The sequence below is a fragment of the Cyprinodon variegatus genome, unplaced genomic scaffold (genome assembly GCF_000732505.1).
Source record: "Cyprinodon variegatus isolate N-32 unplaced genomic scaffold, C_variegatus-1.0 Scaffold244, whole genome shotgun sequence".
Taxonomy (NCBI): domain Eukaryota; kingdom Metazoa; phylum Chordata; class Actinopteri; order Cyprinodontiformes; family Cyprinodontidae; genus Cyprinodon; species Cyprinodon variegatus.
Window position 1 is genome coordinate 560,217 of NW_015150697.1, and position 15,273 is coordinate 575,489.

At 34.5% G+C, this 15,273-nt stretch overlaps 2 protein-coding genes across 2 annotated transcripts; one reads left to right on the forward strand and one right to left on the reverse strand.

Annotated features, from left to right (window-relative positions):
- Positions 1-988: 988 nt before the first annotated feature.
- Positions 989-7,339, reverse strand: LOC107089245 (ADP-ribosylation factor 5-like). Its single transcript, XM_015381922.1, has 6 exons — positions 7,125-7,339; positions 4,254-4,334; positions 4,041-4,150; positions 3,255-3,326; positions 2,386-2,511; positions 989-2,274 (listed from the first exon to the last, which is right to left on the reverse strand). The coding sequence occupies exons 1-6, from the start codon at positions 7,189-7,191 to the stop codon at positions 2,188-2,190; spliced, it is 543 nt and encodes a 180-aa protein (XP_015237408.1). The 5' UTR covers positions 7,192-7,339; the 3' UTR covers positions 989-2,187.
- A 1,812-nt stretch (positions 7,340-9,151) lies between these two features.
- LOC107089227 lies at positions 9,152-15,273 on the forward strand. The gene is made up of 12 exons (XM_015381890.1): positions 9,152-9,157; positions 9,236-9,279; positions 10,100-10,163; positions 10,639-10,770; positions 11,545-11,652; positions 11,744-11,793; positions 11,866-11,991; positions 12,106-12,151; positions 12,252-12,323; positions 12,471-12,624; positions 12,711-12,784; positions 14,865-15,273. Exons 1-12 carry the CDS (start codon positions 9,152-9,154, stop codon positions 15,009-15,011), a joined length of 1,023 nt encoding a protein of 340 aa, XP_015237376.1. The 3' UTR covers positions 15,012-15,273.

The following is a 15,273-nucleotide window of genomic DNA, read 5'->3' on the forward strand; positions in this document are numbered from 1 at the left end:
ATATATATAGTTCAGCTCATCCATTGGAAACAAACAGGCATGCATTTTCATGTTAATCTCTAAGGAATTTTATAGACACAAACAAGACTTCTGTGAAATTACAAAGCAAAATCATGTATGTGTAACAACAGGTGTGTTATGCAGCAGAAAAACAACTTAAAACAACCGATTCCACGGGAGTAAGAGTGGTTTAGCTGGGACATTTCCCCTTTAAAGGATACTTGAGATTTTTTTTTATTCACATTTACAGTTTTTAGCTATGGTATACATATGTATGAACAACCATTGGTTTTATGAATGTGAAAATAATCTGTTTAATTAAATTTTAAGTTTTTTTTATCACTTTCAAATAAAATTTCACCTGTTTCAATAAAAGCTTGAATGTAGTGCTTTCTATTTATTTCAGCTTCATGTTTTGATTTTATTTTTAATTTTATAAAAGGTTTTATGAATTTTAATAGAAAGTATAAAAAAACGATACGTCTGCATGTCAAGAGATATGATCTCTTTGAAATAGAAATCTCATTATTCACTTATATTTTGATGTGAAATTATTCAAAAAGTACAGCAATGCCCAATATTTTTTCTTATCAGTTTTAGGACTTAAAATATGCTCAGTAAACAAAAAGTTTATTCCTGATATGAAATAGGGCAGAACAAAATTATAGACTTAATAAAAGGATTTAATTTGAACATTAATATTTAAAAAATTTTTAGCCCCCTAGTAATTGGTACAAAAACTGTTGATTTTTTTTACATAGTTTGATCAACTCAAAATCTGAAGTTGGAGGGCCTCTTTCCATGACCCTCATCTTTATCTCCCGCCACAGATTCGGGTCAGAACAAAGGCTGCGCTAATTTAAAATCTTCATATTACTTTTAGTGTCGTTAACAGTTAAAATAATTTCAAGAGGAAGAAATGATTTAGGGCAGAAGTGATGAAAGGAAATTTGGGTTGAAAATGAGTGTAAGCATCAGAAAGAACATGATCTTTATTCAGAGAGCCTTCCAGTAACAAACGTCATTTTACGAAGACACTGAAATTCCTCTTTCAGGAACTAACAAAAGAGTATAATCATTAAAAAGACTGAACAGGTTATTGTAACAGTGGCTTTATTCAGAGCTTTTTTAGACACATAGTGAATATCTCAAAGCTGGAATGTACACTAAGAAAATGATAGGTCCGTATGTGTTTTATTTAAAAGAAGGGGAAGTAATTAATACTTTACAGTGTTTGTTACATAGTAAATTAAAGTCAACATTGTGGGTTACTGAATTAAAAAAGGGGAAAACTATTTGGAACTTCATTGTGTTTCATTGCCCCAGGTCCTGTGTTACCAACACTTCCTTCCTCCTTCTGACTGAAACTGCTTTGTTAGACATCAGAAAGCCTTTTGCTGGTTTTTAAACACAAAATAAAGCACACAGATATAAACTCAGATAATTAAACATGTTTAAATCCAGATTTATCAGGAAGACAATTTGTAGGACAGTCTATACTCACAGTGGTGTGGTTCTGCTGAAATACAGCATGTAATGCAACACAAAGCAGACTGTTTCATAGCTTTATCTTTGAAAAGCATGAAGACATAAATGGATCAACAGGAAGAGCTTTAATAATAATGCTATAAGGAAATGAATAACTGGAGTTTGTGCCAAAAGAGGACAAGAAGGCGATCCTGTTCCTTTTAAGTTCTGTACTATAAGCAAATCATTTTAGATTATCAAGCCACAGAAACTACAGAGAAAAAAAAGCAGTCATGGAAGTACAAAAGATCCATAAAACAAAAATAAATCAAGCTTCTTGAAATACAATTACAACAGAGGGTATGGTGATTATCAGCTTGTGGGGGAGGGTCTACCATTTGACTTTTACCAAAGATCCCAAATTTATGAATGCATATTGTTTTCTGAAATCTTTAAACGAAATCACTTTTTCACCATAAAACAGGAAATGTAAATGCAAGAGTGCAAAAAGTAGAGACTACACAAAAAAGGAGCATTACTTAACATGAAGAACAAGGAGCACAACACTGAAGGTGTTATAGCTGAGCTAACCGTCCAACAGCCTGGTTCTTTCTGTAAACACTGGTGCTATAAAACAAACTGGTTCTGGATTGAATGTTCATGTTTTTCCTTTATGTCTTGTGATGATCAGTCTCAGTCTGCCCTCTAGTCCATCCTTCATTAGTTCTTCGACAGCTCTTTGGACAGCCAGTCCAGTCCTTCATACAGCCCGGTGCCCTGGGTGGCGCAGGTGGACTCGATGTGCCACTGTGGAGACGAAGCACACCTGACTGTCAGGATGGGAAGTTTTGCATCCCAACAAGGTCCGCAATTCAACAGCGAGCGCGGTAAGATTTTTGTTTTATTCAAGTTACTCACAGTTCTGCTGCGAAGGCCGTGCAAGCCAAGTCTGTCTGCCAATTCACTGACTGTTAAGGCGTTGGGAAGGTCCTGTTTATTGGCAAATACCAGCAAAACAGCATCTCTGAGTTCATCCTCCTGAAGCTGCACATAAAGAAGATAGATGTGACTTATGAGGCATGAAAACACAGATACTGATTTTAATCAGCTGAAAGTCAAAATCAACAAATAATGTTTTGATTCAGGTTCACAAGTATACTAAAGAAAAAAAAAAGGAAATAAAAATGTGCATTTTTGTCCCATTTATAGAGCGCATCAAACTAAGGACCACTGCGGGTTTAGGTCTGTAAATAATATACCTGTAACCATATTCTTTGCATCATTTTGTTTTGGGTGCAGACATGCATCAAATAATAATCATGCATAGATCTCCTTAACTAAAAAGTAATGTAAAATTGCTTCCACAAATGAACATGCAGGTTATTTTTTATCAGTAGTAAAGTCCTCAGGGATTTGCAGATGAGAAATTTAAGATAAACGAAACTCACTAATGGCTAAAAAGAATCCTAAACTGCTGTAATCACTGCTACTGTCCTCATCTATTAGACATTTATTCTCCTGTGAATTCCTGCCTCTAGTAAACTGGCCGAACCTCTTCTAAGAATGACGATGTCAAACAAGTGTATCTAGTAACTCCCAAGGAATTTCTGGATGACTTTAGCTCACAGTGATAGTCATAATATCAGGTGTAAAATAAAATGGACTACAATAATATTTCATTGCTTCACAGATGGGAAACTTCTGGGTTTTTCCAGCAAGGAAAGAAATATTCAAGAGAATTTAATGTAGTTTTCAAAACAAGCAAAAAAAAGCTTTTTAATACGTACCATTTTAGACAGCTCCTCTGCAGACTCAGTCACTCTTTCTCTGTCATTACTGTCCACTACAAAGATGAGCCCCTAAGAAATAAAAAAAAGAATAGAAGTGGCATTATGATAGAAATAATGTTTTGGATTTTCTAATAGATTAGTCAATTCACTTTGTAGCTAAAACCTTCCAGGATATATTACAAAAATAAAAAGATTTCTGTTTTTCAGTCTGGACATTTAAAGTGAATGTTTAGACAACAGAAAGGGAACTTTTTCTTTTTATAAAATCCATGTTTGTCTTTTTTGATTACTTATATAATCTTTGCTGTTTAATTCCTTTTAAATAAGCAATCAAAGGCTTTTTTTCAAGCAAAGACTCATATTGATGCTATTCGCAGAATCGGGTTGGTGAGGGAATGCGTTTTAAATAATTCAATTATAAGGTGATACTATATTTTACACCTTTTTGAGTGGCTCCATTATTTTACCATAAGTTATCCAGTCAGTAACTACATTCCCTGCTTTAATATAATTTATTATTTCATATCTGTGTTATCTTTTCATTCCCAAATACAAAGTTAAAAAAAGAACTAACTTAACATCCTCTTAAGACAGTAACAGGAAGAGAAACAAGGAAAGAAACTATAAAGAGAAAGAAGGAAAGAAATAAAGAAAGGAACTACTCAAAGCGTTAAACAGTTTAGTCACTGCACTATAAGAAATCCCCCACTGTTAAAAATAAATAATAGAGTTCTTCCATAGAAGGGTTTCCTTTGTGAATCTGAACCAATGTTGCTCTCATACCTGCGTGTTCTGGAAGTAATGCCTCCACAGAGGTCTGATCTTGTCTTGGCCGCCAACATCCCAAACAGTGAAGCTGATATTTTTGTATTCTACCGTCTCCACATTGAAACCTTGAAGAAAAAAGGTGACAGATTAAAAAAAATATATATTAAAATCATTAACACTAAAAAAGGAATTTGAAATAAAGAGATTAGTTTCAAATAAACATCTTACCTATGGTTGGGATAGTGGTCACGATTTCACCAAGCTTCAGTTTGTACAGAATGGTTGTTTTTCCAGCAGCATCTAATCCAACTGAGGAGAGGAGATGAAACATGACAAGTTATTTAAGGAACAACTCATAATCTGATCAACAAAGGAGAAACGCTGTACGGCTGTACAAAGTATGGATATTTCCTGTCCTAATCGTAAAAGACTGCAACTACTTAATTCAAAGTAATACTGTTTGTGCTACTTACTCTTAGCTAAACAGTTTTCCTTTTAGAGATACTGGACAACAGAACAGTTCTTTACTCATAGTTCAATCTGTCACTTTTTGAGGAACTCAAAGTTTTAGTTTGCAGACATTTTGATAAAACCGTCTTATGCAGCTGTTAGTTTTATTATCTTAACATCCCACCAACCATGAATCAACATTGTTACGAAATCATCTTAACTGTTTCTTTGGTCTAAGATAAGCTCCTCCTTAACAGCTGTTTTAATTAGCATTTTTTTTTCTTTAAACAAAAATACTGAATTCCAAACTGATTAAATGTTTAATTTAGACAATTGGTTCCCAAATTTTAGTTTACTTCTCTGATAAGTATTTACTCTGATCAGAGATGCTTTACGTACTCTAAGCGTTTCATACAGAAAGATAAATAATGGTGCACCACTCCTCCCTACCTCCATTTTCTCTGTAAATATTTACTGACCTCTTTGTACATCACTGTCCAATGCAAACTAGATTATGGTTTAAAGCTTCATTCGTGACTATTTTGTATCTGGATCCAACTAATTTGGATTTCAATTAATCACAAGAATAGCTTTTAAACTGAAATAAGGAATAAAATAAGTTATACAATGCTATTAAAAAACGAGGTGAACATGTCAATCTGCTGTAGACTGGAAAAAAAATTTAAGGGTAGCTTCCTTCAAATGTTCAGGATTATTTGAATAAGAAGCTATGCTAGAGAGCCATGTTGCATTTTAGGGTAACGGTTGGTAAAACAGCTTCCCCTCCAAAAAAAAACAAAACAAAATAGGAACCTTTAAGCCTTTTTCTCCAACTAAACTTTGGACATTTGTCATGTTCATTTTCTCCTTTAACTAATCATGAAATGCAAACAGATTTGACATTATATGACATGAAAAAGTTTAAGTTTTATTTAGAGCTGCAACTAGACTTGCAAGTATTTTGCAAATCAATTAAACTGTTAATTATTTTTTTAGATTAATAATCGGATAGCCAAAGGTTCCTTAAAGGTATAGAGGACGATCTTTTATTTCCAGGGGGGATCATCAAAATAAGTGCTCCCCCTATTTGTCAGTAATTCTGGTGATATGTTTACGTAAGGCCGTCCTAAATGCTCGTCCCCAGTTAGCTATAGTTTTCTGCGCATGCGCACTTTCAGCCGTATATCTGTGGTGAGCTTCGGTGAACCTCAATATTCTCCCCATGGTTCTTTGAAAATGGACGAGGGTCGTAAGAGAATATGTGTCTACGAAGTGTACGAGAAGAACAGAAAGGCCTCAGAAGAGGCAGATATATCCTAGAATGCTTTGCACAGAGAGCTCTTCTATGTCGCCATAGGCTATTCCTACCCAACAGCGGCGACTAATAACAAAGATAGTGTAGGTACCACACAGTGGAGGAGGACTTGCGTGACCAAAGGGGAGAAAAAAGAAGTGATCAATTATGGAAAAGGTAAGTTACCTGAGTTCATTATAAAGTTCACTATAGAGTCCCCACTCTATATAGTGATTGAGGGGTTTAGGGGTTAGGGTGGACGTGCGGGCGTGGTAAGCTCGCATGAGCTATGAGAACAGCAACTTTTAAACAGAGCGTGCATGAGGAATGGGCTCGTGCACACTTTTAATAGGCGTTCCCTATGGGGAGCGGACACAGGGTTGTGCATGTGCATTTTTTTTTTTAGCGGAGAGGGCGGGTCTTTTAAAAAACTCGCAAAAATCCTCTGCAATACCTTTAAGGAACATTTTTCTTTATGAAATTAAATAAAACTTTTCCACTTGGAGTTTGGGATAGGGCATAATGAGAGAAAAAAAAGGACTTTTTTTTTTTTTTTTATCTAATGCAAAATTGTATATAGTACAATTTTGATATAATTACTGCTCTAAGTGGGTTTCTCTGTCAACTAAAGTCATAATTTAGAGTTTATACTCCAGTTGACGATTAATCAAATACTAAATTAGTTGACGATTATTTTAATAATTGATTCATCACGATTCAATTGTTTCAGGCCTAGTTTTATTATATAACTATTATAATAGACAGTTCAAAGAGTGTAATTTGTTTTAAAACTTTATTTTAATGTTTGTGTATTTGTCAGCAGGATTTCAATCACCAAATGAAACTATCAAGGGTACAAGAAAAAATATTAACTTAATATGGGATATTTTAAATCCATTCTTGAAATGTTTTATTCAAAATCTATAAAGGAAATAATAAAAGAGACTTTCCTTACCATAAAAGATCTTTTTTTATCTTAAAAAAAAAAACTTTAACTCCACAAACTTCCTTTAAGGACTGTAACAGAACTCTTTCATGTTTTTTTTTTGTAATAACTGAGAATTTTGAGAGACATATTTTATAAAATTCCCCCATCTTACTTTTGATTAAAAAGTTGCTAACATTCTTTAATGGAGGCCACATTAAAAGCCTGTCGTTTCAAACCTCTTTACGTAAAACGCCTTTTTTTCGGGGGGAAAACTTCATTCTCTTTCCGGAAACAATACACACCCAGCCTTTCACTCGTTTTTCCCCCTCATACCCTTTAACAGCTGCTCTTAAAGCGGGACTTCACCTCTTTTTTCCTCGGGGAAGCGATGCTAACTGCCCGTTAGCCAAACCAAACTTTCACTCACCCATCAAAATCCTCATCTGTTTTTTCCCAAACAGCCGACCGAAGATGGACGAGATGGTGAGCCCCATGGCTGCCCGAGGATGTCCGACTCTATAAAACTAAAACTGATATTAAACCACAGCTACAGCGAAACCAAATATGTTTTAAAACGGGTCCGAGGTGAAGGAGGGAAGTTACTGTGATTTCACTAGTCCAGACTGCCACGTCCGGTGTAAACGTGGAAGACACCGCGTCATCAGTCCACTAACACAACAACCAAAGATTTTATTAAGTCTATATTTATACAAACCTAAATGTATACATGGTTTATGGGCATTTATTTTCAAATTAGAGAACAGATTTCAGTAACTTCAGTAATAAAATAAGGTGTATTACGTTTTTTTTTTTTTTGTTTTTTTTCAGGATTTTTGACGGTTTAATAGAAATACCACTAGGCGTCGCTGTTGCGCAACAATGTATAGCTTTTCCAGGCAGAAGTCCCTATATAGAGAATAAAATAGAAAATCCCTTTATTGTCCCACAATGGGGAAATTGTGGTGTTACAGCAGCAGCTTTAACGGATTATACCAAAAGTGGCCACACAAATGTCCACCCTAGGAAAGTGTATAAAAATAACAGAATAAGTGACAGAGTTAGGAAAAATAAACATAACATTTTTTTTTTAGATGAGATTAGATTAAACTTTATTGTCATTACACAGCTACAGGTACAAGGCAACGAAATGCAGCTTAGCTCTAACCAGAAGTGCAGTAGCAGCAAGTGCAGGATAAATAATAGTTCTATAAATACAGGACATGGGTTTCTACTGAATAAGTATAGAGATGAATACCATTGTAAACAAAATCTTACTAATAGATGAATATAAAATATAGATAACTAGTGTTATGAACTAAATTTACAGCTGGATATGTACCAAATATATTATACAGGTGGATATTACTATAAAAAGGGTTTTTACAGTTAAATTAAAGTGCAGTGGAAGGTAATTGCATATTACGGTTAAAGTACGTTATTTCAAATGTATATGTAAACAATTGGTACTGTGAATAAACAGTCGGCAGTGCAAATTAATACTGTGTTATACTGTGTTTTTACAATATAAATACTGTGCATCTGGAGAATAAATATACAGAATCAATATACAGTTGTGGACTTTTTTACAGTAATGGATATGTGACAAAATTGAGGTTATTGGGAACAGTGAGTGTTACAAAGTCTTACAGCTTCTGGGAGGAAGGATCTGTGATAACGCTTCATGGTGCATTTAATTTGCAGTTCAGTCTCAGTTCTCCAGTCAGTTCTCCTGTAAGGCATCAGTGGTACCCGCGGTCATTGGGCCCCTCGGGGCAGGGACCACCAAACTGAAGGAGTGGTTACAGCAGATTCCTAGAAATACATGAGACATCTCGGTCCAGAAGAGTGCAGTTCTAGGGACGGCAAAAATACTGCACAGAACCCTCCAGCTCCCAGGCCTCTGGTTGACACGAGTTTGGATAAAAAAAGGGGGAAGACCACCCACGACTATTGAGGAAGAGTATATAAATATATATATATATATATATTTATATATGAAGTCTACATGTAGCCTACACATGCAAGAACAACATTGGGAGGTATGTGTTGCAGTTAAGATGTCTCTTTATTGGACTTGGGTTATTTCATAAAATGTTGTCAGAAGAGCAAGGGAAAACAAACAGGCATTTTTGTCTTTATGAATTACATGATCAGTTTACAATAATGAATTTCCACGGGAAATTTGTTGTAAGGTCACTGGGAATGAGATTACTCCATGTGGGGATTGCCATTTGAAAGGAATGCTGTGATGCCAGCTACACTCAAAAGCCTAGGTGGAGTCAAAACAGCAACATGTGATAAGGTGCAGGAGTTTATAAAAAGGTGCCATGTGACAGGTTAAAGCAGTTTAACAGAGGACTGCAGTGAAGACATATTTTATAGTGACATTTGTAGTGAATGAGAGCTATGGCTACACTGAATTCAACAAACGTTTTCAGTGGCTTACTGGACGCAATGCAGGTAGTTGGGAATATATTTGGGAAGTCTGAAGGGCATTCTGGTATTGATTTAAACTGTATTTTTTGTTTTGCTTTTCAGATTGACGCTCTCTCTGTGTTGTACATAGTGTTGCTTTCTCTCAGGTATTGTTATTACTTATATATTCTTTAATTAAACTTAATGAATTCTTGCAGAGAGGATTATGACCATGTAAGCGCAGTTCATTGTTAGCAGCTGATTGTCATTCTATTAATTCACCAAGAGACATTTGCCAAACCTGCAGAGCCGCATGTCTACTTTTTTTTTTATTTCAGAAGTATGCTTACATAATGCAGTTGTGTGAATTTCATAACTTGTAGTTGTCACACAGTTCTTATAGTTTCCCACAGTAAGGTCTTTCAAAGTCAATGTTAAAAGAATACTGTTTTATTCCCACTAATCAGAGTAGGGGGTTATCATTTTATGGTTGTTGTTTACACTTGATAGACTTTAGTTGTGTTTTCATTTTTTGGGAGGATTCAGTAAAAATAAGATGACAGAATCACCTGAGCTTCATGTAATTTTTGATCACACTTAAGTTTCCCCTACAGTAAGATCGTTTTTTGGCTATCTTAATGAGTATTTTCCTTTAGCACTGTGAAATTATGGCTTTTAATCAAAATAGAATTAAAATCAACAGATTTTATCAAAAAATAATGTATTATATCCCTTTCAACAAAATTTTACCTGTAATATTTCCTTACATCAAAAATAATTTTCACATTTATGTTGGCTTATCCAATTGACCCAGTCTCAAATTGAACTAAGGCAGTTTGCATTTGGAATTATGACATTTTATTCAACCAGAAGCTTTAATGCCTTAGCTTCTACGTTAGTTACTTATTACTATTATTATTATTGTTGTAGTTGAGGAAAGGGTTTGTTCTTAGTTCATTAAAAATTCCAACAAATTACTTTTTGCAGTGTGACTGGGAGTTCTTCCGTCTTGCTGGTTTCTATAGTAAAATGGAGACGTCTGAGAGGGCAGGTGAGTTCAGGTGCTTGAATTGACAAGCTTTACTTTTGTTTGAAACTGTTCTATTTTTTTTTAATTGGTACACCAATATTTCCTTTCAAAAGTGTTAAAATACCTTAAACTTTTTAACATTTTGTCATGTAATGACAACTGATCTTAATATTTTTGCGTGAGAGGGTTTCTGATAAATTGTCACAATGTAAACAACTAGTAATTTTAAAGAAATATTTTTCAACAAAGTTTCAACTCATGTAGAGTTAATAAAAATTTAACATTTCAGATGTTTGTTAGAAAAGAAAAATAAATATTTCAGTGTAGATGTATTCATTACTTTATGTTGGTCTTTCCCAAAACAATCTGAATAAAATACCTTGAAATTTGTGGTTGACACAAAGCAAAACACAAAAAGGGTTTTGCAAAGAAATATGATGCAGAATGAATCATATTTGTTGAGGTCTTTCTGATCAGAGGTTGTATTTCTTTCCAGGTTCACCTCTTGGTGCAGCTCGCTCTGGCGGACCTGTTGGCTGCTATCGTCTTGTTGTATGCTAGCGTCATGAACAAAGTTCACCATGACAGTGATCCTGAAGTCTGCCCTTACCTCCTGCCGCTGTCAATGGTGAGGAACCATAGCTCCAGTTAAAAACAAATCATTAACCAAACCTCTTCTCAGATGTATTAACAGAAGAAAGCCTGCAGCAGAATCTGGATTAGCCTGTTAACCTAAATGCTTCAGTGGGCCTTGGATTTAAAGGACAAGAAGAAACACAGGGAAATAGGTTCAATTAAATAATTTCAAGTTTTCAGTAAATTCTGGTAAAAAATCTATCGGAGAAGATTTAATTGACAAAAACCATTTAAAGAACTTTTATTATTTCAGTAGAGTGAGATTTACGGTATAAGGTAAACATGCTGGCATTTCTCTTTACCCTTAGAGCAGTAAGAGCTATTTATCAAAATGCATCTTATTATAATTTTCTCTACTATTCAGGCCTTCTTTAGAATATGGCAGATTGAACAGCTGTGGCATCTCTCATTTATTCCACATTGGCTTAACTCCAAGTTTTAAAACAAATGAATAAAGATGGCTCTTGTGACTCAGCACATCCTTTACATCTAGACTATAGATGCATTTACTTTTGGTTAAAGTTTCACATAAAGTCACGATGTGAGAGGATTCACAGAAACAGTAAAAATGTCCTCCATAAGCTGCATAAAAATAGTACTTACCAAGATATTCTGAACTTTCCCTGAACTGACTGACTGCAAGCTTGAAATATTTTAAGCATCATGCATTTAAGTAAAGTTATTCCTACTTAAAATCATGCCTTTTATTGATTTATCATGCCACATTGTGACATTTTCTTTTTCTCTGTGTGATTATATCTTCTAGACATTTTATTTCATTTCATTCTTGTTGGCTGTTGTTTACGCCTGGAAGTCGAAGAATGCTATCCAGGGGTGGAGGGAAAGAGCATCAGATGATGATGAAGATGAACTTGTGAGGCCATAAAAAGATTGTATTTTGGTTTACATTTCTACATAACGAGCAAAGTCATTTAATGCCTCCTTCTACCTCTCTTGATTAACAGGACCAGTACGGGAGAAGAATCATAGAGATTCCTATGTTTGCCTCTTTGTGGTGAGTCTTTTATTTTCCCATTTCCATAACAAAATTTCTCGAAGCATTAATTTGATCACTCTTTTATTTCAGGTTTGTCCCACTTGCATTTTACTTAATTTATGTGTGCACTCTTTTGATCAACTTTGGGATTATAATTCCTGAACATGATAGATATCAGGATGGGCCTTTTGACAACGACAGCTCATATTGTAGCAGGTAAGCATGAAGCCCTTATTGAATGAAAAAGTTCATTATTTCAAAATGCATCGTATTAATAAAGGAGGATTTGTTTTCAGGGGTTTTGTTTAATTTCTCTCCTATTTTCTGCAGCTGTATTTTGTTCCTGCATATCAGGAATGACCCTTGCGCCACATTAGTGAGTGTCCTGATCTGTCTTAATACACTTTGTATGCTTGTAATTACAGCATTTTGAAAAATTATGTACATTTTTGCTAACTATATATTTTTTTCTTTAGGATTCGGGACACGATACTTTCATCAGAGTTTTCCTTGCCGTTATAGTGATAATAGTGATGTTTTCTTGCTCTGTAAGTCACATACAGTCATATTCATTTTAATGCAATGATGTATTTCAAATAGAATTTGTTATATTGTCGCCGTGGTTTGACAGCATTACCATGTTTGGTTCTGCAACTGTTAAAGCAGTTTGTATTAACGGTGCATTTCTTTTTTAGGTTATTTATTACAAAGTTGGTAAATGGTATGAAAGGTACAGGCAGGAAGGGCTCTTCCCGGTGGAGGGAGATGGACATTCAAGAAGGCAATTCAAAAGAGTGTTTTCTACAGCACGAAATATCGTTATGGTTATATTATTCTGCTGGGCACCAGGTACTTTCACACACACACACAATGAAAACAGACAATCCACTGTAAATTAGCATTAAATTAATGTTTCATATTTGATCTTCCTGCAGCTCTTCTCCTCCTTCTGCTGTCTCTTTGGACGGAGGTTAATCAAAACAGCCTATTTGGACTTTATGTGATGCAGGTTAGTATCAGAAAAGGAAGATACATTTATACAAGCCATTCGTCTGAATTTTAACAATTTTACTCTTTTCACTCTTTTTTTTTATTAAGTGCATTACAAAAAAAAATATCATTATTATAATTTCTAGGACTGAACTTAAGAAATACTTAAGAAGTACATAAATAGTGTAAAAAGGATAAATCAAGGCACAATGATAGAAAAGGTGTCAAATTCAAACTTAAAAAATATCCAGGGAAGAGGAGAGTTCCTGTCTAAAAGCAGCAGCTTTGAGTTTGGAATAGACTCTCCATTTGCTTTAATACAGTTTGCAATTCACCCCAGTGGCAAATGTTAGCTGGAGACAAAAAATGTGATTCAATATTCTGACATTATTCAGGCAGACATAATTTCTAGTCCGGTTCAGAACCGCAGGCATGTGTCAACACATTCCTCACAAGCAGGTGTCAACAGAATAGAACAGACTTTGCTGTGAGCCATAAAGTCATTATGTAAGAGTCTCTTCACACCAGCAGTCTGTGTTTTAGCCATAAATCTCCAACTATACAACAGTAATATAGCTGATTAAATCTTATGACATGAACATCGTCTAGCATGCAAACAGTATTACATCAAAAGTCCCCTGAAGTGGTGGGTGTAAATAAAGGAAAATACTAATATACATACTTTTATTTGTTTTGCCAAAAGAAAAAAATTATTTAGCACCATTTGTGAACATGAAAGACAATAAAACATACAAAGTAACAGTTTAAATTATTTTTTTTCCTGATAACCTTTATGCTCACAAACAACAGCTTTGTTCATCAGCAGTCACACATTCATTTTATATCTTTTTACATGAATGACTCACTCCACTTTTCTTCAGTTTCTGCTTTTATGCTTGGAAGATTTGAAAGCATTGATATTCCTAAATTTCTTAAAACTCAATAAGGAAAAAACAGAGGTGGTGATTTTTACCAGTTCCATTGAAGACTCCCTTACAGATATTGGATCTTTGGCACAGCATGTCAGGCCTATTCTTACCAATTTAGTGGTTAAAACAGATGCTAGTCAGAAGTTTGAATCTCACATTAGAGCCGTTGTAAAATCCAGCTTCTTCTACTTGAGGCAGCTAGTAAAGGTTGAACCTATCCTTTCACATCAGCATTTTGAAGCAGTGCTCCATGCCTTTGTAACCACTTGGCAGGATTACTGTAATGCACTTTATAAGGGTATCAGTAATTCATACGTTTCAGGGGGTGCAGAATGCTGCTGCACATCTTTTAACAGGTACAAACAAATTTGATAATATTTCCCCTATTTTAGCCTCATTACATTGGCTGTCAGTACATTTAAGATTTGATTTTAAAATCCTTTTATTTCCTTTTAAAGCTCTAAATGGTCTTGCCCCGTCATACCTGTCTGAGCTGCTTCATCCCTACACACCCTCTCGCTCCCTTAGATCAGCTGACCATTTGTTAGTGAGGGTGCCAAAGACAAAATGCAAGCTAAGAGGGACCATGCTTTAAAAAAAAATATATATATATTTCAATCTTTTCTTAAGATGCTTTTTTTCCCTTTGGCTTTTAACACAATCTGAGATGTTGACTTTCTCTAACTGTATTTCTTTTAGTATTTTATTATTGCTTTTTATTTAATTACTACTTTTATACACCACTCTTTGGGTTTTGGAAGTGATTTATAAATAAATTTGGTATGGTATGGTATTCTTTTTTAGTATATTTTACATATTTTTGGCGATAAGCAGCTACATATTTATTTGACGTATTTCAATAACTAAACTCTCTACAATAACTTGCTGAATGCTGTGGATTTATATTATAGGTGTTAATTCATTTATGGTTCTCATTTTATATGCATGGCCAAAAAAGGTGTTTTTTCATAATGTTCCCTCAAAGAAATACTATCTTTTTTATTTTCTGCTAAAAAAAAAAAAAAAGCAGATAGGCTTATTTCTTCTTTGTTTCTTATACCATGTTAACTAAATATTTATAGTTCCATGGTTTTAAAAGGTGTTGGTATTTCCTCTTTAAAGATGAAAGAAGTTTTTACAGCTTTCTGTTTTTCATTATTATTATTTCAGGCTGCCTCTGTGTCCCTCCAAGGATTCCTTAACAGTATGGTTTATGCCTGGAGACGACCTAACTTCACCGAAGCTGTTCTTGGAGAGAACACACCCCTTCTAAGATATGACCGCAGGGCTTTCTTTGAGGAATCTTTTGAAAGCTGAAACACAGATTGCCATAAGAGAGTATTGTTATGCTATAATGTTCTGCACTGATCTCAGGGGGACCAACTGGACACTCATATTATAAACGTCTAGACTGAAACACAAGCTGAATGTGTCGACTAAAAATGTCAAAATGAATGAAGAAAAGTTATTGTTTGCATTTTTTAACTGCATATTTTTTGTAACCTTTTAGAAATGGTTTCATTCCTAAATTAATTAAGACTTGAATGTATGCAAAATATTTTATATTATATTTATTAAC

What these genes read in the sequence shown, in the direction of transcription:
- LOC107089245 (XM_015381922.1), bottom strand. Translation starts at nt 7,191, where the DNA reads ATGGGGCTCACCATCTCGTCCATCTTCGGTCGGCTGTTTGGGAAAAAA. An exon ending in ATTACTTCCAGAACACGCAG is followed by an intron (nt 3,327 to 4,040) that starts GTATGAGAGCAA and finishes TTTATTTCTTAG; the next exon opens with GGGCTCATCTTTGTAGTGGA. An exon ending in CAGAGGAGCTGTCTAAAATG is followed by an intron (nt 2,512 to 3,254) that starts GTACGTATTAAA and finishes CTTTATGTGCAG; the next exon opens with CTTCAGGAGGATGAACTCAG.
- LOC107089227 (XM_015381890.1), top strand. An exon ending in GGAGACGTCTGAGAGGGCAG is followed by an intron (nt 10,164 to 10,638) that starts GTGAGTTCAGGT and finishes ATTTCTTTCCAG; the next exon opens with GTTCACCTCTTGGTGCAGCT. An exon ending in CCTATGTTTGCCTCTTTGTG is followed by an intron (nt 11,794 to 11,865) that starts GTGAGTCTTTTA and finishes CTTTTATTTCAG; the next exon opens with GTTTGTCCCACTTGCATTTT.